General features: G+C 43.5%; 1 protein-coding gene across 1 annotated transcript in view; it reads left to right on the top strand.

The window, feature by feature from the left end:
* UNC13C (unc-13 homolog C) overlaps positions 1 to 26591 on the top strand; it is a 1077413-nt gene that overhangs the window by 922177 nt on the left and 128645 nt on the right. Inside the window, exon 30 of the mRNA XM_073568403.1 lies at positions 22709 to 22789. Coding sequence (XP_073424504.1) covers positions 22709 to 22789 — 81 coding nt within the window. The remainder of the gene's footprint in view (positions 1 to 22708; positions 22790 to 26591) is intronic.

The following is a 26591-nucleotide window of genomic DNA, read 5'->3' as shown; positions in this document are numbered from 1 at the left end:
ATACTCGTGGGCGACGGCACTGGCACAGGGCCCCTCATAGTACGCAAAAGTGTCTCTGCCGGTGGGAGGGCCCACTCACCGTCAGACACAGCGGCATACTATGAGGGGCCCTGTGCCAGTGCCGTCGCCCACGAGTGGGCCCCCCATGCTTGCTTAGGGCCACAGCACTTGCAATACTTACCTCTCCCTGCTCCACCGCCGTGACGTCTTCCTCGTTTCCTGACAGTGACATTCATGTCAGAGAGCGCGATGACATCACGTCTGTATGCCCTCTGCCTAAACAGTCCAAGTGCAGAGAGCTGGAAGATGTTGACGCTGAGGAGTCCAAAGTAGAGCAGTGCCCAGCGAGGAGAGGTATTTAATTTTTTTAACGGTTGGGATCAATTTTTGGGGAGCACTATACACTGGAGAATGAGATATGGGGCCCATCATACACTGGAGCATCATCCATGAGGCCCATCATATACTGGAGCATTCCAAATTGGGGACATCAGACACTGCAGCAGCATTTATGGGGCCCATTATACACTGGAGCATTATAAATGGGGCCCATTATATTTGGAGTATTATTTGGGCCCATAAGACACTGGAGCATCATCCATGGGGCCCATGATATACTGGAGCATTCTAAGTGGGGCAGATTATATAAGGAGAATTATTTGGGCCCATCATACACTGGAGCATCATCCATGAGGCCTATCATATACTGGAGCATTCCAAATGGGAGACATCAGACACTGAAGCAGCATTTATGGGGCCCATTATATATGGATCATTATTTGGGCCCATAAGACACTGGAGCATCATCCATGGCGACCATCATATAATGGAAAATTCAAAATGAGGCAGATCAGACACTGGAGCAGCATCTATGGGGCCCATTATACACTGGAGCATTAGAAATGGGTCTCATTATATATGGAGCATTATTTGGGCCCATAAGACAGTGGAGCATCATCCATGGGGACCAACATATACTGTAGCATTATGTGGCGCTCATCATATACTGTATGGAACATAATATGGGACCAATTATACTGTATGGAGAAATATATGGGGCTCATTATTCTGTATGGTGCACTATGTGGTGGCCATAATACTGTATGGAGTAATATGCTGTCCATTTTTTGAGCTATTGGAGAATTTAAAATAGATATCAGTCATGTCATGTAAGAAGTGAAGTATTTTTCATTGTACTATACCACTATTTCTCTGCCGTATTGGAGCATCATGAATTGTGTTATGTGTTAAAGGGGCCCACTGACACTCTTTGGCCCGGAGCTCACGAAAACCTGGAGCCTGCCCTACCCCCACCACAACTTTAGCAAAATAACCCCCAGTTTTCAATGCGTAACTATTATTATAAAGTAAATTAAGGTTGCCAAGCTTAAGTAATAAGAATTGATGTTGTTGGCAATGAAATGGGCACTGTAGGTGTGTTTACTGTCCTCCACTCCCTGACGACTTTGCTTCCCCATTGACTTGCATTGGGTTTCGTGTTTCAGTTGGACCCCGACTTTTCCCTATAGTTGGCCGATTTCGTTCGACTCGACTTTTGAGAAAGCCGGGTTTTATGAAACCCGACTCGACCATAAAAAAGGAAAAGTCGCTCATCTCTAAACAGCACCTATCCACGACTACCACCCTGGCCTCCTCACATGTGTGTGAGCCAGTAGTTCACACACTATCCTGTATGTGACAGCATGTGAACTCGCAGTGGTCCATGATACCCAGCAGCTGTAAACAAACATTAGCCGAGAGCACTTCATTAGAAGGATGCACATTCTAGTCCAATGGCCCAATTGGAACATAAATTTTCAAACGAAAAAAAGGAGGAGCATCCCCTCCAGGTGATTGAAAATTTCAAAAAGACTTTTTCTGACATGATGCAATGTTTCGACCTTTGTAGGTCTTTGTCAAGCATGGCATCAAAGTCAAGTAGCGTCTCTAATGGTCCTTCCAAGATACAAAATATGTAATCTATATACCTACACCATATGGTCCAGTGTTATTGAAATGGTGGGTATGTATATACATTTTCTTCCTCAAAGGCCAACATGTATGCATTTGTGTAAGGGGTGCTACATTTGACCACATAGCTGTGCCCTGTGTCTGAATGTAAAAAGTATCTTAAAAGAGGAAGTAGTTCTCTTTGGGAACTAGTTCCCTGAAATCAGAACAAAATGTCCTGGTTTGATCACTGATTCCAGCTTTACTAAGTAATCTCTCTGTTGTCCTAAGGCCTTTCTCGTGGTTGATGGACGTACAGTATATAGGATACTTACACCCCACATGACCAGGGTGGATGATGGAGGTAACGGAGCCAGGGCTTTGATGAGTTGCATGAACTCATTTGTGTCAAGTAAAAAAGACTTTGTCCTTTGGACCAGCAGCATAAGTGTTACAGTTCTGCAGCACAGGACAAGGGTAGAAGGGGGAAAAACTGACCCTGCACTACGACTAGGCTGATACCCTACAATGGAGTGGGCGACCCATTCCTGCGAATAGACCCACCGACGATCCTAGGTTTGTCTCAAGAGAAGACCTATAGAAAAGGGGAAGGGGGTCCCTGAAAGATCTAAGGACTGGGTACAAAAACGGGTCACCTCCTAATAGAAAACAAAGAAAAGGCTGCATAAACAAACTGAAAACAGAAATTAAGACTAGCAGACCCAAAGATCCCAGCACTGCACTAATTAAACACACAGAAGGCAAAGCAAAGCTCCAAGCCAGAACTCAAGCAGATTAACACTGTTGTCCAGCAAGGAGTGGGAGACAGGTGCAGGTTAATAAAGAGTAATACAATCACCTGACCCAAGACAAACCCAGCAACCAGAAGAAAAAGACCAGCATCCAGAACCCTACAAGAAAATGGCTGATAGTCACAAACTAAACAGATTCTAACAGTACCTCCCCCCTTAACAAGGATCCCCCGGATCCTCTACGCCAGGCCTTATTCGGAAATCTCCTGTGAAACGTCTAAATTAAACTTGAGGCTGAGACGTCCACAGCTTTCACCCAGGAATTGTCCTTGAGACCGAAACCCTTCCAGAACACGAGATACTGTAAGCCTCCTCTGACCCACCTGGAATCAAGAATGCGTGAAATCACAAACTTGCAGTCCTCATCAATTGGAGGAGCAGATGGCATAGCCACCTTATCAGGTGTGTCAACTTTCTTCAGCAAAGATACATGAAAAACTGAATTAATTTTGCAGGACGAAGGAATGTCCAATCTGACCGCTGCCGAGTTGACAATCTGAACCACTTTGAAGGGTCCTACAAACTTAGTCGCCAACTTTTTAGAAGGCCCCAACAACAAACCTCGCCTCCCTTGTTTTCTTGTCAAAATATTTCTTAGACCTAACCTGATTCAGACTATGGCGCACACTGGTCCAAACCCTTTCCAAATTTCCAGATAAGCTCTCCACCTCAGGCACCGCTGCCCGAATCCTAGAAAAAGGATCGAAAGATGGATGCTTCCCAGTACAACAAAAAAGGAGAACACCCAGCCGAAGAAGACGTATGATTACTGAGAGCAAACTCAGCTAATGGTAGGTATTCCGACCACATCTCCTGATCGTCTGCTACAAAACATCTCAAAAACTGCTCAACGTCCTGGTTCTTCCTATCGGTCTGTCCATTGGACTCTGGATGATTACCCGACAAAAATGACAAATGAACCTTAAGTCTGTCACAAAAAGCACGCCAAAATCGAGCCACAAACTGTGGTCCCCTATCGGAGACAATATCCATGGGAACACCATGGAGTCTGGCAATCTCTTTCACAAATACCCTGGCAAGTATCTTAGCGCAGGGTAATTTATTGAACGGAACCAAATGACACATCTTACTAAACCGGTCCACTACAACCCAGATGACAGAAAAACCCTCAGAGACCGGCTGTTCGGTGATAAAATCCATTGCAAGATGCGTCCATGGGGAATTAGGAACCTCTAACGGGCACTGCAACCCTGCCACTGGAGCATGAGAAGCCTTAGACCTAGCGCACACGGTACACTGACGCACCCACTTGACGATTTCTCTTAGCCACCCTGGCCACTAGAAACTCCGACCAATTGGCAATCCCTGGATGACCCACCAAACGAGACTCATGACATTCTGTAAGCAAAGCTCTCCTCAGGGCTTTAGGCACAAATAATTTCCCTTACGGAGTGTTAGTTGGTGCCGCATCCTGGGCTTTAAGAATGCTATTTTCCAACTCAGAACCTAATGCTGCCACCACCACCCCTCTCTGCAGAATAGATTCCTCCTTTTCCGTATTAACTACTGGGGAGAAACTGTGAGACAAAGCATCAGCTTTAACATTTTTTGTCCCAGAGATATATATCACAGAGAAATGGAACCGGGGAAAAAACAATGCCCACCTAGCTTGACGAGCCTTTAAACGTTTAGCACCATCCAGATAGATCAGATTCTTATGATCAGTAAAGACTTGTATAGGATGTCTAGCGCCCTCCAAAAAATGTCACCAATGCTCAAACGCAAGCTTAATAGCCAGCAATTCTCAGTTCCCAACATCGTAATTGAGCTCCGGCTCTCTGAAATTTTTTTAGAAAAGATCGCACAGGGATGTACCCCATCCTCTCCTTCCTGTGACAGAACAGCCCCCACTCCTACTGATGAGGCATCCATCTCTACCAGAAAGGGCTTAGTCTCATCTGTCTGGGTCAAAACAGGAGCAGAGCTAAACATCTACTTGACATGCTCAAAAGCCTTAACAGCCTCAGGGGACCATTGGACAGTATTGGAACCCTTCTTAGTCAGATCATTAAGGGGTTTGGCGATAACAGAAAAATTCTTTATGAATTTTCTATAATAATTAGCAAACCCCAAGAATCTCTGAATTCAAGCAATCAGGTCTAGGCCACTCCAATACCACCTGAACCTTCACCGGGTCCATCTCAAACCCATCACTGGAAATAATGTACCCCAAAAAGCTAATTTTCTGTACAGCAAACTTGCATTTCCCCAATTTAGCAGAGTGTTTCTCTCAGAATCTGCAGAACCTTGCGGACTCTCTGCCAATGCGACTCCAGATCGGGCAAATAGATCAAAATATCATCCAAATAAACAATAACACTCCTACCGTTCAATGGCCTCAGAATGTCGTTGATGAAATTTTGAAAGCACGCCGGAGCATTTGTAAGGCCGAAAGGCATTACTAGACACTCAAAATGACCTTCTGGGGTATTAAAGGCTGCCTTCTATTCATCACCTTCTTTAATCCCCAGCAAATTATTTGCCCCACGGAGATCAATCTTGGAGAACCACTTGGCTCCAACTAATTGGCTAAACAAATCTGGAATTAGTGGCAAGGGCTAAGGATTGCGCACAGTGATCATATTAATCTCCCTGAAATCCAGACACGGCCTAAGACCCCCATTTTTTTTTTCACAAAAAAGAATCCCACAGTCACAGGGGACTTGGAGGGTCTTATATGACCTGCAGCTAGACTAGTCTGCAGGTATTCCTTTAAGGCCTCCCTCTCGGGAATCGTCAGATTAAATAAACAACTCTTAGGGAGAGTAGCACCAGGGACGAACTCAATAGCGCAATCGTAATCTCTATGTGGTGGTAGAGCTTGTGACTCAACTTCAGACAATACTTTCCAGAATTCCTGAATGGCTTCAGGTAGCTCATTTTTTACAACAGCAGCGATGTGTACATCACAACATTTCCCATAACACCCCTGACCCCAGGATCTTATAGTATTTGACGACAAGTCCAGTACAAGATTGTGCTGGACGCAATGAAAATGCCCAAACTTGCGGCTCCCCTCGCAATAAGGACATACTAATCCCCATACACTGTAATTCAGCCTGTGAAGACCTGGGTCTAAGCTGAAAATAAACATGCATTTTTAAATGAAAAAAATTCCTTAGGCTCTTCAGGGCGGACTCCTGGGCAATTACTCACATGCTGATGTAAGCTGGCAACCCAATGTTAACCGTTGCAGGCATTGATCAAGATCCTGAACGCTGTTCATATTGCAGAAATCCCGGAGGATTTTTTTTTGTACTTTCTCAGGCTGGACAAACTGTTACAGTTCTGCAGCACATGACTATGGTAGAATGGTGGAAAACTGACCCTGCACTATGACTAGGCTGATACCCTACAATGGAGTAGGCGACCCATTCCTGCGAATAGACCCATCGACAATCCTAGGTTAGTCTCAAGCGAAGACCATTAGAAAGGGGGAAGGGGGTCCCTGAAAGATCTAAGGACTGGGTACAAAAACGGGTCACCTCCTAATAGAAAACAAAGAGAAGGCTGCAGAAAGAAGCTGGAAACAGAAACTAATGCTAGCAGAACCAGAGATCCCAGCACTGCACTAATTAAACACACAGATGGCAAAGCAAAGCTCCAAGCCAGAACTCAAGCAGATTAACACTGTTGTCCAGCAAGGAGTGGGAGACAGGTGCAGGTTAATAAAGGGTGATACAATCACCTGACCCAAGACAAACCCAGCACCAGAGGAAATAGACCAGCAGCCAGAACCCTACAAGAAAATGGCTGATATTCACAAACTAAATAGATTCTAACAGTAAATATCTTTTCAAGGACTATCGCTAGTGGTGACAAAATAGATTCTGTTGAGGAGGCTATTGTTCTGCTCAAGGGTTTGTATATCAATATCAATTTTAAGTAAGATATAAGGTGCAGGTATGATGGGGTCTACTTTAGAAAGATAATCCCTGATTTTTTAGTCAATAGTACCTTGCTGTAGGTGCCGATCCAGGACAGTGTTGATCTTGGTAGCTATGGAGGCTATTGAATTGTGGGAGACCACCATATAGACCCGTGAGTCGCTCAGTTGGCAGTTGATCTCAGCCAAATAGTCGACTTTGCCCATTATGACTATGTCCCCACCCTTGTCTGCTGGTTTGATAAGAGATTTTTTCATAGATAATTAATCTATGGATTCCCTCTCCCCCTGTGTTAGGTTAGATTTAAAGTGTAGCCGGCCTTGATTGATTTCCCTACTGATGGTATTCATGTCCTTTTCTACCAGTGAGATGAATGTCTCTATTGGAGGAATATCTTTGGTAGGCATGTAAGTGCTTGGTAAGCAAAGACCCCTTTTTTTTGTGGTCCAGTAGTTTTGTGTTTGGATCTGATATGGACCCTGGTTCTATCACCTGTTTAGAAAAATGGGCTTTTAGATGAAAGTTACGATAGAACCTTTGTAGGTCCTTAAGGTCAAATAGACTATATCTATATGAGGGTCAAAAGGATAGTCTCTTCTGTAGTAAGGATAGTTAATTGTCATTGAGATTCTTAGAAGAGATATTTACGACTAACGGGAATTGACTACCTGGAAAGGTGTTGTTACATTGACCCTTGTGTCTCCAGTGGCATTGGCCCCCCACTTCGTCTTCCTCTTCGCTGGCCTCAATTGTTGCCTAAAAAAGTAGTGGTGGTAGCCGTGTTTGTAGAACCATGTCTGCTGTCGTTTGAACTCGAGGATCCTTGGGAAAATTGGCATCTGTAGGAGCCACTGGTAGACCCTGTTCTATAGATAGTCCTCCGTATCTCATTCTTTGTTACTTTTATAATGTTGCCAAATCAGTTTTTTTGATCCTTTTCTCTGGACAGGTTAAAGTGGCAACTGGATAGTTATTTATAATCCTTGGCATATGTTCGATTTCTCATCATATGTACAGTTTCTAATAGAGAAATTGATTTTTTTTATATATATGTACAAATAGTGATGCTTTGACATTAATACCCTTTCCCTTTATTTTCCGCACAAACCCCCTTTCCCATTTTTTCATTTAGTTCTGACGAAGGTCCCCAGTAGGACCCAAAACCTTCAACTATTATGAATGCAGATTAAAATAAAAAGCAACTCAATTCTCTCAAAGGAATTTTTTCATTCTTTTTTTCATCTGAGTGCCAAGTTTAATTGATATTGTGACTTCAGTAAAGTTATGGCTGGTCAGAGCCACTGTTTTCCACGCTGCAAAACAGAATATCGTATGAGAACCGCTGTTCGGTCCCCTCATTGACGCAAAACAGAATATCGTATGAGAACCGCTGTTCGGTCCCCTCATTGACATATATTGGGTTCGTGTTCGGGATCAAGTTCGAGTACCATATCCGAACCAAACTTTTTTCTAACGTTTGGCCGAACCTGACGGACCTGAACATCCACGGGTCCCCTTATTCCTTGCCACTATCAGAGATTAACAGCAGCCACATGTTAACAGCTACGCATGGAGCTCAGCTCCACGTGTGGCTGTTAGAAGAAGATGATGGCTGAATTAATTTATCATCTGCCGGGAAAGATGCAAATTCAGCATGTGAACCCATATCAAAGCAGTGAGCCAGCATAAACCACTTATGGAAAACCATAAAAAATAAAGATATCAGAATTGCGTTTATTTTACTATTTCACTGCACTTAGAACTTTTTTGCTCATTTTCTAGAACACTATATGGTAAAATTAATGGTGTCATTCAAATACTACAACCTGCCATGTAAAAAAAATAGCCCTCCACTGACTATGTAAAAAACTAAATTCAAATTGGATGAAGGTTTTTTGAAACCTGCCAATTTGGCAGGATCAGATGACCATCTGATGTGTATGAGGGCCTATCGATATTTAGCCCATAAATTATGTTAGGGAAGTTAAGAATCAAGCTGTTTGAATTCATATTCAATCATATTACTCTGACAATGTTGATCTCTTTTTTTCTCCATATTGAAAGCATATGTATATGTGAGTGATACAGGGGCATAAAAAAGTTTGGGCACCCCTGGTCAAAATTACTGTTATTGTGAATAGTTAAGCAAGTTGAAGATGAAATGATCTCTAAAAGGCCTAAAGTTAAAGATGACACATTTCCTTTGTATTTTAGGCCAAAAAATCTTTTACATTTTAAAAATTACAAAAAGGAAAATGGGTTGTTGCAAAAGTTAGTATCTATTGCACCCCCCTTTGAAAGTATTACAGCTTGTAAATGCTTTTTGTAGCCAGCCAAAAATCTTTTAATTCATGTTTGAGAAATTTTCATCCATTCTTCCTTGAAAAATTGTTCCAGTTCTGTGAAATTCCTGGGTCGTCTTACATGCACTGCTATTGTCAGGTCTAGCCACAAATTTACAATGATGTTTAGATCAGGGGACTGTGACGGCCAATGTAAAACCTTCAGCTTGCGCCTTTTGAGATAAAAATTTTCAGAGTAATCTATATTCCATCAAAAAAACATTAAAGATATAATGTTCAGGAACAGGAGGTAGTCTATTGTGGCTTTTGACAGGTGTTTAGGATCATTATCAATTTGTAGAAGTCATCCTGTTTTCAATTAATTTTTTTTTTACAGATGGTGTTATATTTGCATCAAGAATTTGTTTAAATTTGATTGAATCCATTATTCACTCTACCCAGGGCCGGCGTTATGGCCAGGCAGACCAGGCAGCTGCCTAGGGCCCCCGCTCCTCCAGGGGCCCCCAGCCAGCGGCACATCACACAGCCGCTATGGGGCCCCTGTAAGGCAGGGGGGCCCGCATGCCCCCAGCGCCGACTCCCGCTGCCGCCGCACTGAAGGAGGCAGTGATGGAGGAGAGAGCGTCAGCTGACACTCCCTCTTCCATCATTCCCCGCTCTGCCTCTGACACAGCGGGGGCGCGATGACGTAATCGCACTCTCACTGTGTGCCAGACAGAGCAGGAGGAGACAGGAGCAGCCAGCAGCGCAGGCACGAGAAAAAGGTGAGAATTTTTTTTTTTTTTTTTTAAATCATTGTGAGTACTGGACTGTGGGGCCACACTGGGGGAGATATATACCATGCTGGGCTGTATCATACCATGCTTGGGGGACTATATACCATGCTGGGCTGTATCATAGCATTCTAGGGGGCTATATACCATGCTGGGCTGTATTACACCAATCTGGGGGGCTATATACCATGCTGGGCTTTATTATACCGTGCTGTGCTGTATTATACCATTCTGGGGGGGGCTATATACCATGCTGGGCTGCATTATACCATGCTGGGCTGTATTAAAACAATCTGGGGGGCCATATACCATGCTGGGCTGTATTATACCATTCTGGGGGGGCTATATACCATACTGGGCTGTATTACACCATTCTGGGGGGTATATACCATACTGGGCTGTATTATACTGTGCTGGGCTGGCTGTATTATACCATTCTGGGGGGCTATATACCATGCTGGGCTGTATTATACCTTGCTGGGCCGTATTATACCATTCTGGGGGGCTATATACCATGCTGGGCTGTAGTATACCATGCTGTGCTGTATTATACCATTCTGGGGGGGCAAAATACCATGCTGGGCTGTAGTATACCATGCTGGGCTGTATTATACCATTCTGGGGGGGTGCTATATACCATGCTGGGCTGTATTATACCATCCTGGGCTGTATTATACCATTCTGGGGGGCTAAATACCATTCTGGGCTGTATTATACCATGCTGGGCTGTATTATGCCATTCTGGGGGGCTATATACCATGCTGGGCTGTATTATAGCATGCTGGGCTGTATTATACCACTCTGGGAGGGCTATATACCATGCCGGGCTGTATTATACCATGCTGGGCTGTATTATACCATTCTGCGGGAACTATATGCCATGCTGGGCTGTATTATACCATGCTGGGCTGTATTATGCCACTCTGGGAGGGATATATATCATGCTGGGCTGTATTATACCGTGCTGGGCTGTATTATACCATTCTGGGGGGGCTATATACCATGCTGGGCTGTATTATACCATGCTGGGCTGTATTATACCATTCTGGGGGGCTATATACCCTGCTGGGCTGTATTATACCATGCTGGGCTGTATTATACCATTCTGGGGGGCTATATACCATGCTGGGCTGTATTATACCATGCTGGGCTGTATTATACCACTCTGGGAGGGCTATATACCATGCTGGGCTGTATTATACCATGCTGGGCTGTATTATACCATTCTGGGGGGCTATATGCCATGCTGGGCTGTATTATACCATGCTGGGCTGTATTATACCATTCTGGGGGGCTATATGCCATGCTAGGCTGTATTATACCATGCTGGGCTGTATTATTCCATTCTGGGGGGGATTATACCATGCTGGGCTGTATTATTCCATTCTGGGGGGGTATATACCATGCTGGGCTGTATTATACCGTGCTGGGCTGTATTATACCATTCTGGGGGGGCTATATACCATGCTGGGCTGTATTATACCATTCTGGGGGGGCTATATACCATGCTGGGCTGTATTATACCTTGCTGGGCTGTATTATTCCATTCTGGGGGGGCTATATACCATGCTGGGCTGTATTATACCATGCTAGCCTGTATTACACCATTCTTGGGGGGCTATATACCATGCTGGGCTGTATTATACCATGCTGGGGGGCTATATACCATACTGGGCTGTATTATTCCATTTTGGGGTGCTATATACCATGCTGGGCTGTATTATACCATGCTGGGCTGTATTCCATTCTGGGGGGCTATATACCATACTGGGCTGTATTATATCATTCTGGGGGGGCTATATACCATGTTGGGCTGTATTAGACCATGCTGGGCTGTATTATACCATTCTGGGGTGGCTATATACCATGCTGGGCTGTATTATACCATGGTGGGCTGTATACCATGCTGGGCTGTATTATACAGCCCAGCATGGAATACAGCCTGTATACCATGGTGGGCTGTATTATACCATGGTGGGCTATATACCATGCTGTGCTGTATACCATGGTGGGCTGGGCTGTATACCATGGTGGGCTGGGCTGTATTCCATGTGGTGCTGGGCTATATACCATGTGGTCCTGGGCTATATACTATGCGGTTGAGTTATATAACCTTATCCGAAAGACCTTAATGACTATAGACGTGTAGCATTGACATCACACCTGATGAAGGTATTAGAGAGATTGATTCTCACACGTCTCCGTCCTCTAGTGAGCTCGGATATGGACCCTCTCCAGTTTGCCTACAGGCCAGGCATTGGTGTGGATGATGCCATTATCCACCTTCTAGATAGGACTCTCTCTCACCTGGAGAAACCTGGGAACACTGAGAATAATGTTCTTCGATTTCTCTAGTGCTTTTAACACCATACAGCCAGGTCTACTGAGAGACAAGCTGGGCCTTGTTGGTGTGGACCTCCAACTCTCCACCTGGATCCTTAACTACCTCACGAACCGACCTCAGTTTGTAAAGGTTCGGGACAGTGTGTCAGACACAGTGATCTGCAATACAGGGGCACCTCAAGGTACAGTTCTTGCCCCTTTTCTCTTCACACTGTACACTGCGGATTTTAGGTGCAACTCGTCTAGCTGCTACTTGCAGAAGTATTCTGATGATTCTGCAATAGTAGGCCTCATCACAGGAGGAGATGAAAGAGAGTACAGAGATACTAACCAAACTTTTGTGGAGTGGTGTCAGAGGAACCACCTTAGGATTAATTCCGGGAAGACCAAGGAATTGGTGGTGGACTTTCGCAAGGGCAAAAATCCACCAGTAGTGGTGAACATTCAGGGAAAGGACATTGAGATAGTCGACACCTATAAGTACCTTGGTGTGATCCTCAATAATAAGCTTGACTGGGCCCATCACTTGGATGCAGTGTACAGGAAGGGCCAAAGCAGGGGCACTCCTTGCATCCTTCTTCAACTGATGCCACAACTCTGTTGTGGCATCAGTCATCTTCTTTGGTGTGGCATGCTGGGGTAGTGGCATATCAACCAGGGACAGGAACAGGCTGGACAAACTGATTAGAAGGGCCAGCTCTGTCCTGGGATGCCCCCTTGACCCAGTTCAGGAAGTAGGCGACAGGAGGATACTGGCCAAGGTGAGCTACATGGTGCAGAATGATTCCCATCCCATGCATGAGACCGTGACAAAGATGTGCAGTACTGTCAGTGACCAGCTACTTCATCCTAAATGTGAGCGGGAGCGCTATTAAAAGTCCTTCCTTCCTGCTGCAGTTAGGCTGTATAACCTATGGGGGGCTGTATTATATTATATGAGGAGGGCTACATTGTATTCTATGGAGGGGTTACATTATACTATATAAGGGGCTGCATTATATCCTAGGAGGGGGTTGCCATATATTCTATGGAGGGGCTGCATTATACTATATGGGGGGTGAGGCTGCATTATATTCTATGGGTGTTACATTATATTCTGTGGAGTGGCTGCATTATACTCTGGGGTAGCTGCATTATTCTCTAAGGGGTGGCTGCATTATACTATAAGAGGGGGGCTGCATTATATTCTATGGGGGTTACATTATATTGTATGGCAGGGCTGCATTATACTCTGGGGTGGCTGCATTATGCTCTATTGGGTGGCTGCATTATACTATATGTGGACTGCATTATACTGTATCGAGGACTATGGGGAATACATTATATGAAGAACTATGGGGTGCATTATGCTATGGGAAGTGAATTGTACTACATGGGTGACTATGGCGGTGCATTATACTATATGGAGAACTATGAGGAGTGTATTATACTATATAGAGGACTGAGCAGTATATTTTAATATATGGAGGGCTATGAGGAGTGTATTATACTATATGGAGGACTGAGTGTATTATACTATATGGAGGACTATGGGGAGTGTATTATACTATATGGAGGACTGAGCAGTGTATTTTAATATATGGAGGGCTATAAGGAGTGTATTATACTAAATGGAGGACTGAGGAGTGTATTATACTATATGGAGGACTATGGGGCAGATTATATTATATGGAGTACTATGGGGTGTAAACTGTAGATGCTGCTAACATGATACTGTATGGTGATCTGTTAGGGTGCGTGCACATGTTGCGGATTAGTCTGCGGCTTATTCTGCAGAGAATCCATATCTCTTGGCAGAAACCGCAGGGTAAAACACATGCATTTTTCCTGCGGATTCCTAGCATGTGTACAGCGGATTTGATGCAGGTTTTAGTGAGGTTTGGCAGTGCAGATGAGAGAGATTGATTGATTTGTATGTCCCGGAACGTACACTGCAGCTGCGGTTCCGCAAAAAAGAAGTAACATGCTGCGGAAAATAAACCGCAGCAAATCTGCCCGGAATTTTCCGCAGCATGTGCACGGTGGATTTGGTTTTCCATAAGATTACATGGTACTGTAAACCGCATGGAAACTGCTGCGGATCCGTAGAACCAAATCCGCTGCGGATCCACAGGATCAAATCCGCTGCGGATCCGCAGGACCAAATCCGCTGTGGATCCACAGCAAAAACCGCAATGTGTGCACACATCCTTAGTGATCCATTAGTGATCGTTCTGTCCCCATCATTCTTTCTCAGATGGGGACAGAGCTGGGAAACAAGTATTGAACGACTTCTTCAATTTTGTCGATCATTTAGCGGCCTGAACTCAGCGCATGTAAATACAATCAAAATGCTAATGTGTGATGTGCAATATGTTAGCATTTGGGGCCCCATTTTAAACTTTGCCTAGGGCCCCACTTTGCCTAAAACCGGCCCTGACTCTACCTATGAAATATTCCCATGCCATTGGCTACAACACAACACCAAAACATGATTGATCCATCCACATACTTAATGGTTGGCGTGATGTTATTTTCCTTAAATTCTGTGCCCTTTTTTCTCCACACATACAGTTGATCATTTTGGCCAAAGAGTTCTATTTTAATTTCATCGGTCCACAGGACTTGTTTCCAAAATGCATGAGGCTTTTTTTTATGTACTTTTGCATACTTCTGATGCCGAATTTTATGGTGAGGACACATGAGACGTTTTCTTCTAATGACTCTTCCATGAAGGTCATATTTGTGCACGTGGCTATGAACAGTAGAACAATGTACCACAATTCCAGAGTCTGCTAAATATTTCTGTCAGGAGGAAATGAACAGCCTCGGGATTTCAGTCATAGAAAGTCGATCAGTAGATAGTAAGTGATCAGCTAAAACCATGCCCCAGTACTAAGCAGGTTTAGCACTGATGCACTACTTAGCTAGCTGTCAGTCAGTACCGGAAGTGTGGTTACAGCTACCTCTCACTTTGTACTGAGTGGTGACTGAAGCCTCTCTGGTCATGCCTATATGGCTAAAGCCGGAAGATGCCAGAAGGAATAAAGTTAATTTCCTCCTGGCAGTGAGCCTGTCAGTGCAGGGGCCATATGGCTTTATATGAGTAATGCTAGTAACCTGCAGATTAAACCCGTATTTGCAGGTTAATAGTGTTTTTTCAAATGACAGGTTCATTTGAAACTTTTAACAAGCATGCACATGATATCCTTTGATAGAAAGTGGCTCAATTTATATTCACAAAGTCCCTCCCTTTCTCCTCGCTGCGTGGTAATCATTCCAAGCTGTATATATTACACAAAGACAACACTATCTCAATTGAGAAGCAAATGCACTTTGTGTTTTTCAAAATGAAAGGTTAGGGAAGTGTTTTTATTGGAGGAGTGTGCCGTGCTCTTGCTTTCTTCCTATCGGTTCTTTGTAGACTCAGAGCTGGTATCCCCGCTGTCTGTAATGATAGGGAAGCCTGGTTTCATCTTCCATCCGAGCCAGTGGAGAACTCATTACAGAAGTTGCAAAGTCACTTTGGTGTTTTTCCGACATTGACACTTGCAGGATGTTTGTGTTCTGAAGCCAGTGCCACATTAGAAGAAGCATTTCAATACAATGAAGTCTTAAGGGACTTTGCTTGATTGCGTGTTTTTAATTGAAAATCCTCTTTGTGCAGAGATTTTCAATAAAGAGAGGAATAATTGATATACAGTACCTTTGTACATAAGTACATTTTAAGAGTAGGTGACCTTTATTGAAGCTATGCAAGCATTGCTTCCCTGCAGTTAAGTCAATCTCCCAAATTAACATCAAAAGATTACAATTATATATAGAGAATATTAACAAGGCATGAGAGAGAGACAATCAGATGTCTGTAACTATGCAGTACGTTCCATGTTAACCTTTTAAATACTATACTTGGCTATTCTACAAGCCATGTATATGTGGTCTGAAAAAGGGTTTGGTAAAATCATGAATTAAATAGTCCACATCAAATAGAATTTACCGTACTTCATCCGGTCCAATCTAGGGATGATGTCCATTAGTTCATTTTGACACAGCAGCATCTAGAACAACTTGATTTCTTTCCCTTTTTATTGGCTTAGTAGATTTACTTGTTCTATGTAGTAGTAATTGATTTGACACTCAGTTGAGATTGCTTTGCTAATGGAAGGATCAGAAGTCCATGTACGGTAATATGTTGTGAGTTCATTCTCTGGTTCACCAGTTGTGAGTTCTCCTTCCAGACTCCCTCTGGTGGTAACAAGAGGTAGTGAGGCTGATTTGATTGGTGGAGATCTGCCACCTGAGAATGAGGATGGCGATTGGACCTCAGGAGTCTCAGATTGGATTTAAGACAGCCGACGCCCTATTGAATTGCTGGTGATTCCTTCTGGCTTGTCAGCTCTTGGTTTTCAGCTCTGTTCCAGTCATCTAAAGCTAAGTTTTTCTGCTAATGTTCACACTTGATTTTGTTGGTCTATTCAGTTTTTTGTGTGGTCAGCCAGCCCCGGCTGGGGGCTATGCTGAATTTGCTTTTTGTCCCTTACTAGTTTGGTCTCTTTTTGCTCTGTCTCAGAATATTTCAGAGTGCTGATATAGTGGGAGAAGTCTAGTGACTTCAGAGTTAATTTTGCTATCAGAAGTGTTGGACATGACTTTTGTAGGGTTATTTGCAGGTTGCAGACAGTGTCTTTCCTTTCCTTTCCTTTCTAGTTAGTTTGGGCCCAATCGTTTGCTCAGCCTATTTTCCTGCCTGTGTTTGTGCCTTCATCTCGTTTCACCATCAATACATGTGTGGGGGCTATCTATTCCTTTGGGGTCTGCTCTGGGGCAGTTAGTTTTCCCCTTTTCATGTTTCAGGCTTATTAAGTCCTCTGGCTGTGACGAAGCATCTAGGAACATCGTAGGTACGCTCCACGGCTGCTGCTAGTTGTGTGGTAGGATCAGGGATCTGCAATCTGCATAGTTACCAACCTCTCTGGTTTTCTGTGACTTAGCTTGTTTTGCTTTTTTCTCCTCGGTGACCCATTCATAACAGAATCACCAGCCATACCGCAGATTCTAGGGTACTCAAAAGCAAGAAAAAGTTGTTAAAAAAAAAAAAAAGTGTCAGAATTTTTTTCATTTTATATTTTTTCCTCTTTTTCTCTAGGGCCGTAGGAGGATATTTTTTTTCTTTTTCCTAATGGAGATTAAGCAATTGTGTGATCGTGTGGAGCAGCTGGCTGCTGAAGTGCAGGGAATTTCCACCTACCTCATTCAGTCACATGCTGCTGAACCTAAGATCCCTACTCCAGATGTGTTTTCTGGGGATCGGTCTAAATTTCTGAATTTTAAGAATAATTGTAAATTATATCTGGCCTTGAAGCCTAACTTATTGGGGAGCTCTGTGCAGCAGGTTAAAATTGTTATGTCCTTGCTGCGTGGCGATCCCCAAGATTGGGCTTTTTCTCTGACACCTGAAAATCCTATTGTGACTAATATGGATGCATTTTTTCAAGCCTTGGGGTTGTTGTATGATGAACCTAATGCTGTTGATCAAGCTGAGAGAACCCTGTTGGCATTAAACCAGGGTCAGGATTCTGCAGAGTTATACTGTCAAAAATTCCAAAATGGGCGGTCCTTACTACATGGAATGATAGTGCATTGGCAGCTCTCTTTCGGAAGGGTTTATCAGAGACCATAAAAGATGTTATGGTGGGATTTCCTGTTCCCTCTTGTCAGTATGATTCTATGTCATTAGCCATTCAAGTTGATCGGCGTTTACATGAACGTAAAACTACACAGGAGGCGCCTGCCACCTTTTGAACAAACGTCTGAACCTATGCAATGTGATTGGGTTTTGTCTAGGGCGCAACATCAGGAGTTTAGAAGGCGTAATAAGCTGTGTTTTTTCTGTGGAGACGTCTCTCATACTATTTCTGTCTACCCAAAATGAGAGAAACGTTTTGCACACACATTTGCTGTGGGCAGTATACAACCTAAGTTTCTTTTGGCAATTACTCTGATCTGTTCCTTATCCATGTTTTCCACGAAGGCTTTTGTGGATTCAGGAGCAGCGTTGAATCTGATGGATTTGGACTTTGCTAAATGTTGTGGTTTTTCCATGACGCCTCTGCGGACACCTATTCCTTTGAGGGGTATTGATGCTACTCCTTTGGTGGAGAATAAACCTCAGTTTTGGACCCAGGTGACAATGCGTGTTGCCCCAGACCACCAAGAAAATTGTGAATTTTTGGTGCTGCATAATTTGCATGATACTATTGTTCTGGGTTTTCCTTGGCTGCAAACTCATAATCCAGTTTTGGATTGGAAATCTGGGTCTGTGGTGAGTTGGGGTTGTCAGTGTGTTCTTAGGGACGCTCCTGTTTTCTCCACCTCTCCTCAGTCTCATGATATTCCTGATTATCTAGCCGATTTTTCTGATGTATTTAGTGAGAGCAAGCCTGCGTCTTTGCCTCCTCATAGGAGTTATGACTGTGCAATTGAGTTGATGCCTGGGTGTAAATTTCCCAAGGGTCAGCTTTTCAACTTATCAGTACCCTAACATGATGCTATGCGATCCTATATTAAGGAGTCATTGGAGAAGGGTCATATTAGACCATCCTCATCACCTTTAGGTGCTGGTTTTTTTTGTGGCCAAGAAAGATGGTTCATTAAGACCGTGCATTGATTATCGTTCCCTTAACAAGATGATGGTTAAATATCAGTGCCCGTTACCTCTGATGTCTTATTTATTCTCCAGAGTTAAGAGTGCCTGCTGGTTTACTAAGCTTGACCTCAGGGGGGCGTATAATCTTATTCGCATCAAGCACGGGGATGAATGGAAGACGTTGTTTAATACTCCGGAGGGACATTTTGAGTACCTGGTGATGCCTTTTGGGCTCACTAATGCCCCTTCTGTCTTCCAGTCCTTTATGAATGATATTTTCTGTGACTTTGTGGATGTATTTGATCATCTATCTGGATGATATTTTGATCTTTTCTAGTGATTGGGATTCTCATGTGGAACACGTCCGGACTGTGTTCCGGATTTTGAGGGAGAATTCCCTGTTTGTTAAGGGATTGAAATGCCTCTTTGGTGTACAGAGGATTTCTTTTTTGGGATTTATCTTATCTCCATCGACTATTGAAATGGACCCGGCCAAGGTACAGGCCATTTATGATTGGGTTCAGCCTACTTCTTTGAACGCCCTCCAGAAGTTTTTGGGTTTTGCTAATTTCTATCGTAAATTTATAGGTAATTTTTCTGGTCTTGTCAAACCACTGACTGATCTGACCAAGAAGGGAGCTGATGTGCTGAATTGGTCTCCACAGGCTATCTCAGCTTTTCAGGAGCTTAAGCAGAGATTTACTTCAGCTCCAGTTTTACGGCAACCTGATGTCTCACTTCCATTTCAGGTGGAGGTAGATGCTTCTGAGATTGGTGCAGGAGCTGTTTTGTCCCAAAAAGACCCTGTGACTTCTAAGATGAATCCCTGTGCCTTCTTTTCTCGAAAGTTCTCCCCATCTGAACGCAACTATGACGTGGGGAATCGGGAATTGTTGGCCATGAAGTGGGCATTTGAGGAGTGGAGACATTGGTTGGAGGGAGCTAGACATCAAATTGTGGTCCTCACCGATCACAAAAATTTGATTTATCTGGAGTCGACAAAATGCTTGAATCCTAGACAGGCTAGATGGGCCTTGTTTTTCACGTGTTTTAATTTTGTGGTCTCTTTTCTTCCGGGCACTAAGAATGTTAAGGCAGACACCCTTTCTAGGAGTTTCTTTGCCGATTCTCTTACTGTGACCGAGCCTACTACCATCCTAGGTGAGGGGGTATTTCTTTCTGCCATTTTGCCCGATTTGAGACGCGCCCTGGAGGAATTTCATGAGGATAAACCTGAGCGTTGTCCTGTGGGAAAATTGTATGTTCCTGACAAGTGGAGAAAGAGAGTGATGTCTGAAATTCATTGCTCCGCATTGGCTGGTCATCCAGGTATTTTTGGTACCAGAGATTTGGTCAGTCGGTCCTTTTGGTGGCCTGCCTTATCTCGTGGCGTCAGGAATTTTGTACAGTCCTGTGGGACTTGTTCTCGGTCTAAACCCTGTTCTCGTTCTAGTGGGTTGCTGATGCCCTTGCCGGTGCCTAAGAGGCCATGAACCCATATCTCAATGGATTTTATTTCTGATCTTCCTGTCTCTCAGAGAATGACTGTTATCTGGGTGATTTGTGATAGATTTTCGAAGATGGTCTATCTTGTACCACTCCCAAAGTTGCCATCTTCTGCTGAGTTGGTGCCCTTGTTTTTACAACAGGTGGTTCGGTTACATGAGATTCCTGAGAACATTGTGTACGACAGAGGAGTCCAGTTTGTTTCCAGATTCTGGAAAACCTTTTGTTCCAGTCTGGGAATTCAGTTATCCTTCTCCTCTGCGTTTCATCCCCAGACCAATGGACAGACTGAGAGAACAAACCAGACCTTGGAGTCTTATTTGAGATGTTTTTTAAGTGCTGATCAGGATGATTGGGTCTCATTTTTGCCCTTGGCCGAATTCGCACTGAGCAATAGAGCTAGTTCTGCCACTTTGATGTCACCCTTTTTCTGTAATTTTGGGTTTCATCCTCGATTCTCTTCAGGGCAAGTGGAATCTTTGTCCTGCCCAGGTGTGGACACTGTGGACAGAGAATGCAGCAGACATGGGACCAAGTGGTGGATAAGTTGTCACTCTCTCAGGAAAAGGCCCAGCGATTTTCCAACCGGCATAGGACCATTGGTCCCCGGTTTAAAGTGGGTGATATGGTTTGGTTGTCGTCTAAGAATATTCCTATGAAGGTTGCATCTCCTAAATTTAAGCCAAGATTTATTGGTCCTTATAAGATTTTGGAAATTCTTAATCCTGTTTTGTTTCGATTGGCTCTTCCAGTTACGTTCAAGATCCATAACGTATTTCACAAATCTCTTTTGAAGAGGTTTGTTGAGCCAGTGGTTCCTATGGCAGCACCTCCTGACCCTGTGTTGGTTGAAGGCAATGTGGAATATGAGGTAGAGAAAATATTGGATTCTCGTTTGGTTAGACGGAGACTCCAGTATTTGGTCAAATGGAAGGGTTATGGTCAGGAGGATAATTCTTGGGTCTCTGCCTCTGATATTCATGCCAATAGATTGGTTCGTGCTTTTCACCGGGCCCATCCTGATCGGCCTGGTGGCATGGATGAGGGTTCGGTGACCCCTCCTCAAGGGGGGTACTGTTGTGAGTTCATTCTCTGGTTCACCAGTTGTGAGTTCTCCTTCCAGACCCTCTGGTGGTAACAGGAGGTAGTGAGGCTGATTTGATCGGTGGAGATCTGCCACCTGAGAATGAGGATGACAATTGGACCTCAGGAGTCTCAGATTGGATTTAAGACAGACGACGCCCTATTCAGTTGCTGGTGATTCCTTCTGGCTTGTCAGCTCTTGGTTTTCAGCTCTGTTCCAGTCATCTAAAGCTAAGTTTTTCTGCTAATGTTCACACTTGATTTTGTTCGTCTATTCAGTTTTTTGTGTGGTCAGCCAGCCCCGGCTGGGGGCTGTGCTGAATTTCCACTCTTATTTATCAGTATTTTGCCAATTTGCTTTTTGTCCCTTACTAGTTTTGTCTCTTTTTGCTCTGTCTCAGAATATTTCAGAGTGCTTAAATTCATTTGGGGTCTGCTCTGGGGCAGTTAGTTTTCCCCTTTTCATGCTTCAGGCTTATTTAGTCCTCCGGCTGTGACGAAGCATCTAGGAACATCGTAGGTATGCTCCACAGCTGCTGCTAGTTGTGTGGTAGGATCAGGGATCTGCAATCTGCATAGTTACCAACCTCTCTGGTTTTCTTTGACTTAGCTTGTTTTGTTTTTTTCTCCTCGGTGAACCATGCATAACAGTAATTGTTATATACCTATACTTTTTATGTGACATATGAACATAATGAGATAGGTGATATGATGGTTATTTTACAGTATATTGGAGTAAAATTTTTAACTTGCAGTACAGGAATATAGAATTAAATTGTGCTACAGAAAACATTGATTTTCAGTGATATGGCAGAAATCTTGGACTTATGTAACTCAATACTGTAGTAGATGATCCTTGTCAGAGGTGCAAACACTAACCACGGTGAGAAAAAAAAAGATCCATAGGGGACTAAAACAAATATCATAGTCTTATCTCTGGAATTTTTTTCACAACTGAAACACTAAATAATATGTTTTAAACTGAATTTCTTAAGCCTCAACCCCAGAATATCACTTTCTGAAAAGACCTACAGTATGGTAATTCTTTGCTCATGTAATAGCGGCACATTAAATTATCAGAAAATAAGATGAATGAAGAAAAATTACCTATATTCAGTTTTCTGGCAAGATACAGGAATAACAAGTACCAGGTTGAAAGCAGGCATTAGTTTGGTGCTGTATTCAGGCTCCCACCTGTCATCAGTCAGTACAAATGGTTGAATGCTCAACAATTACATGATTTTCTCTGATTTAATAATCCTAGTTAATCTACTGTGAATTATTTTTACATGGGCCAAGAAATATAAATGCAGCAGAATTTAGGTTAATTACCAGTTTTGGATCAGAGACTTACATATTAATGGTGTAGAAGCAGCTTTCATTTGTTTTCTTTTCTTTTTTGTAGGATCATGTGATTCGAGAGGAAGCCAGAAGTCTCACACCTCGACAGTGTTCGATTATGGAAGTTGTTCTGGCCACAATTAAGGTACCTTGATCAGTGATTATTAACAACAGCATGAAAAGATAATTTAGTGTTTCGGCAGATGGTTATTTCTATAAAAATATTTATCAGCCCCTGAAGCATTTGTCTGCTATTTCAGCAGGATTTTTAACTGATCAAATCCTTTTCACTGCAAAGTTACAATTTGCCTTTGGGAATATACAACATATTAAATATACATTGAAGCGTTCTCTGGAAGTATACTGAGCAATTTTTTAAACAGATGGTTCTAAAATGATTGCTACTTCCAATGTGTATAATGTTCCTTCCAACATGTGTAATGCTGCTTATCACTGTAATGCTACCAAAACTAAAATCTTCCACCCTAATTTGGATCATAGACGCCCCATTTTTTAACCTTCTCAATGTAGCCCAGTACTGGGTAGATAACTCAATTTTTGAGGAGCTGAGAAACCTAACAATATTGCCCAAAAGTTCTCAATGAACAAAATATCTGTACTAATCTACTCCTTTGTGCCTTATTATGGCCATTGCTTGCTAATGTGAATATCCATGATCTAGCATAAAGGTATTTCCATATTTGTAGATTAATCAATTTTTCTGGAGATCCAATTTTCTCAGAGTAAATTAAATCATTTTCTAGCCTTGCCTATTTGCCTTAAAGCATTGATGTAATAAGGCTGTCACATCTGACATTTCCTTTCCACGGCCCATGTTATGAATTTAGCAGTATAGCTTCTATAGTCAAGCTGTAGGAGAATAAAAATAATCATTCTCACAGTATTTAAACTGATAAGAGGATAATGTCATATCCCCTGTAATCTATTCTCGCAATATGCATTTATTTCTTCTCTATCAAATTTGCTCTTTAATGTTTCCTTGATGTCTCCTGCATGTTGCCATTTTATTTTGATTGTGTCTGGATGTCCAATTACTTTTGCCCTGGGGGAAGCATTAATGTGTGGTATAAGTAGTAACTTTTACCATTATTCCTAATTTTCAATACTTTCATATGGATCACTCAAAGGTTTTGTTCGCAAGTCATATTAGAAATGTTGTCAAAAAGCCATAAATTTGACAAAACTGCATCGCAGCGATTGTAGGATCTGCTTTCACAACCCCACCTGTTGTCTTCATAACCATTTATTCTCACCTGTTGGCATCTCACACTTTATCCCAATAATTACACTTGTGATTTGGCCTGTTCCATGGCTTCCAGGGAATCAGGTATGCCTGGTACTATTTGGATTACATAATCCACTTTATATTGCCTTATTCTTTGGGGACACCCATTGATATATGGTATCATGAGTTGTATAATTAACCTTATTTAATTTGATTGTGGTATCCTCTTGTATTCATGGTACCTAGCTGTGCTTTCTGATCTGAACACATGGCAATAACATTAATATTTATCTGGCATGCTTACAAATATTTTTCATTATATTCTCAAAATCTCTTTCCCAGACTTCCTAAGCTGGCTACATATCTTCCCTGAGTATTGAATAACTACTTTGTTATGACTGTTATTGTGTTGCTTTGAGTGTGTATACATGGCACATTGCCATATGATTGTCAGTATTCTATGTGCTGCATTTTGGGGGGTGGTGGTTCCATCCTACTCTGTGTTGTTTTAAATGATTTTATATGTCCTTTGTCTTCTCTCCAGTCAGTGGTGTACCACCAATGGCAGCAGGCAATGTGACTGCTGTGGGGCCCATGAGTGGCGTTTGGGGCCTGGTGGGCAGAGGGGGCCCGCATCAAGCCCCACCTCTACTGCACATTGGGCCCAAGTGGCAGGCTTCTGCCGGTGCAGTAACTGAACCTGCATCTGAGATGCAGGTTCAGTTAAACTCTATTGCCGTGTGGGCCTGCATGACAATAGTTAAAAGCCACCAGCCAATCAGAGGCTGGCAGCTGATGTCAGCTCGCATGTCACCGGCACATGACATCATTGTCATTCACCAGCGAGTGCGCGCTTGAACTGCATGGAGGGATCATCACTGCATGAGCGTGACCAGGTAAAGAGAAAGGTTTTTCTATTTTTATTGAAAGTGGTACAGGTGCAGGATGGGAGACACGGGAGCAGGATGGGAGACACGGGGCAGGATAGGAGAAACAAGTGGCAGCATGGGAGACACGGGGCAGGATGGAGACACAGAGGGCAGGATCATGGAGCAGGATGGAGACAGATGGGCAGGATCACGGGACAGGATGGAGACAGATGGGGCAGGAAGGAGACACATTTGCAGGATCATGTAAGGATGGATACAGTGGAGACAGATGGGGAAGGATTATGGGGCAGATGGGGCAGGATCACGGGACAGATGGGGCAGGATCATGGGACAGATAAAGCAGGATCACGGGACAGGTGGGACAGGATCATGTGACAGAAGGGGCAGGATCACAGGACAGATGGGGTAGGATCATGTGACAGATGAGGCAGGATCGCCTGTATATACCGGCACTTATAGTGATATTAGTATTGTGGTTTTTTTTATTAGTGATCACTATTGTAGTATTCAGTTACTGTGGTGGTAATATGTTGTCCGGCCATGGTGTGGCAGTATTTGTTCCTTCTATGTGCTATTTGGTCACTATGTGGGGGTAATGTGTGGTCTGGTCATGGTGTGGTGGTATTTGTTCCTTGCATGTGGTATTAGTGGTCACTATGTGGTGGTAATATGGTGTCTGGTTATGGTGCGGTGGTATTTGTCACTTGTATGGGATATTATTGGTAATGTTAAAAATTGAAAAATAAATAAAAATATACCTAAATTGTATTGGATATTTTAACAAATGATTAACAGGATAGAGTAAAGTAGAGCTCGGACAAAAGAATCTACCTTGTCACTTTGGCGGCTTAAAAAATCTTTTGGCCAAAGCAAAAGTTGCTGGCTATATCTGTGATCTGGTGATGGGAACTGTTAATGTGTGATTGGTGAGAAGTGGAGTTTTTCCAAGACAGAGCAGTGGGGCTGTGGACAGTTTGAGGGGTGGAGCCTGGGCAGAGGCTCAAGGGGGCCCCCCAAATTTTGCAAGTATGGGGCCTTTTCTTTGTTACTTCATATATTAGAAATGTTGTGCAAGTTCCAAACACAAAGCCATTCTACTGAAACTATAAAAACTTATAGGGCCATACCTATGCCTCTGATTTCAAAAGCCATATAGCATCTGCAATGAATTAGATTTAAAGGGCTTGCCTACTACTAGGACAACCCCTTCTCATTCACCATGTTTGGCCTCATGAAACTAAAAACCCTATACTCACCTCCCTTGCCGGTGCATTCCAGTGGCGTCAGCACTCACATGCAGTTTTTATGACACATGAGCCCTGTGCCCAGGGCCGTATTTAGAGTTTATGCTGCCCTAGGCACTTTTAGTGCTGCCTCCCCCATTGGTGAGTATGACTAATGCAGACACTTTGGCAAAAATCGCTGATGTAAAAGTAGCCTTTCTCCTTAGTGCAGCCACCTCCTCAGTGCACCCATTTCCCCAGTGCACCCATCTCCCCAGTGCACCCATCTCCCCAGTGCACCCATCTCCCCAGTGCACCCATCTCCCCAGTGCACCCATCTCCCCAGTGCACCCATCTCCCCAGTGCACCCATCTCCTTAGTGCAGCCATCTCCTCAGTGCAGCCATCTCCTCAGTGCAGCCATCTCCTCAGTGCAGCCATCTCCTCAGTGCACCCATCTCCCCAGTGCACCCATGTTCCTAGTGCAGCCACCTCCCCAGGGCAGCCACCTCCCCAGTGCAGCCATCTCCCCAGTGCAGCCATCTCCCCAGTGCAGCCATCTCCCCAGTGCAGCCATCTCCCCAGTGCA

The sequence above is a fragment of the Dendrobates tinctorius genome, unplaced genomic scaffold, assembly GCF_039654945.1.
Source record: "Dendrobates tinctorius isolate UK_male_01 unplaced genomic scaffold, ASM3965494v1 ptg000022l, whole genome shotgun sequence".
Lineage (NCBI taxonomy): Eukaryota > Metazoa > Chordata > Amphibia > Anura > Dendrobatidae > Dendrobates > Dendrobates tinctorius.
This window is presented reverse-complemented; position numbering and strand designations above follow the sequence as displayed.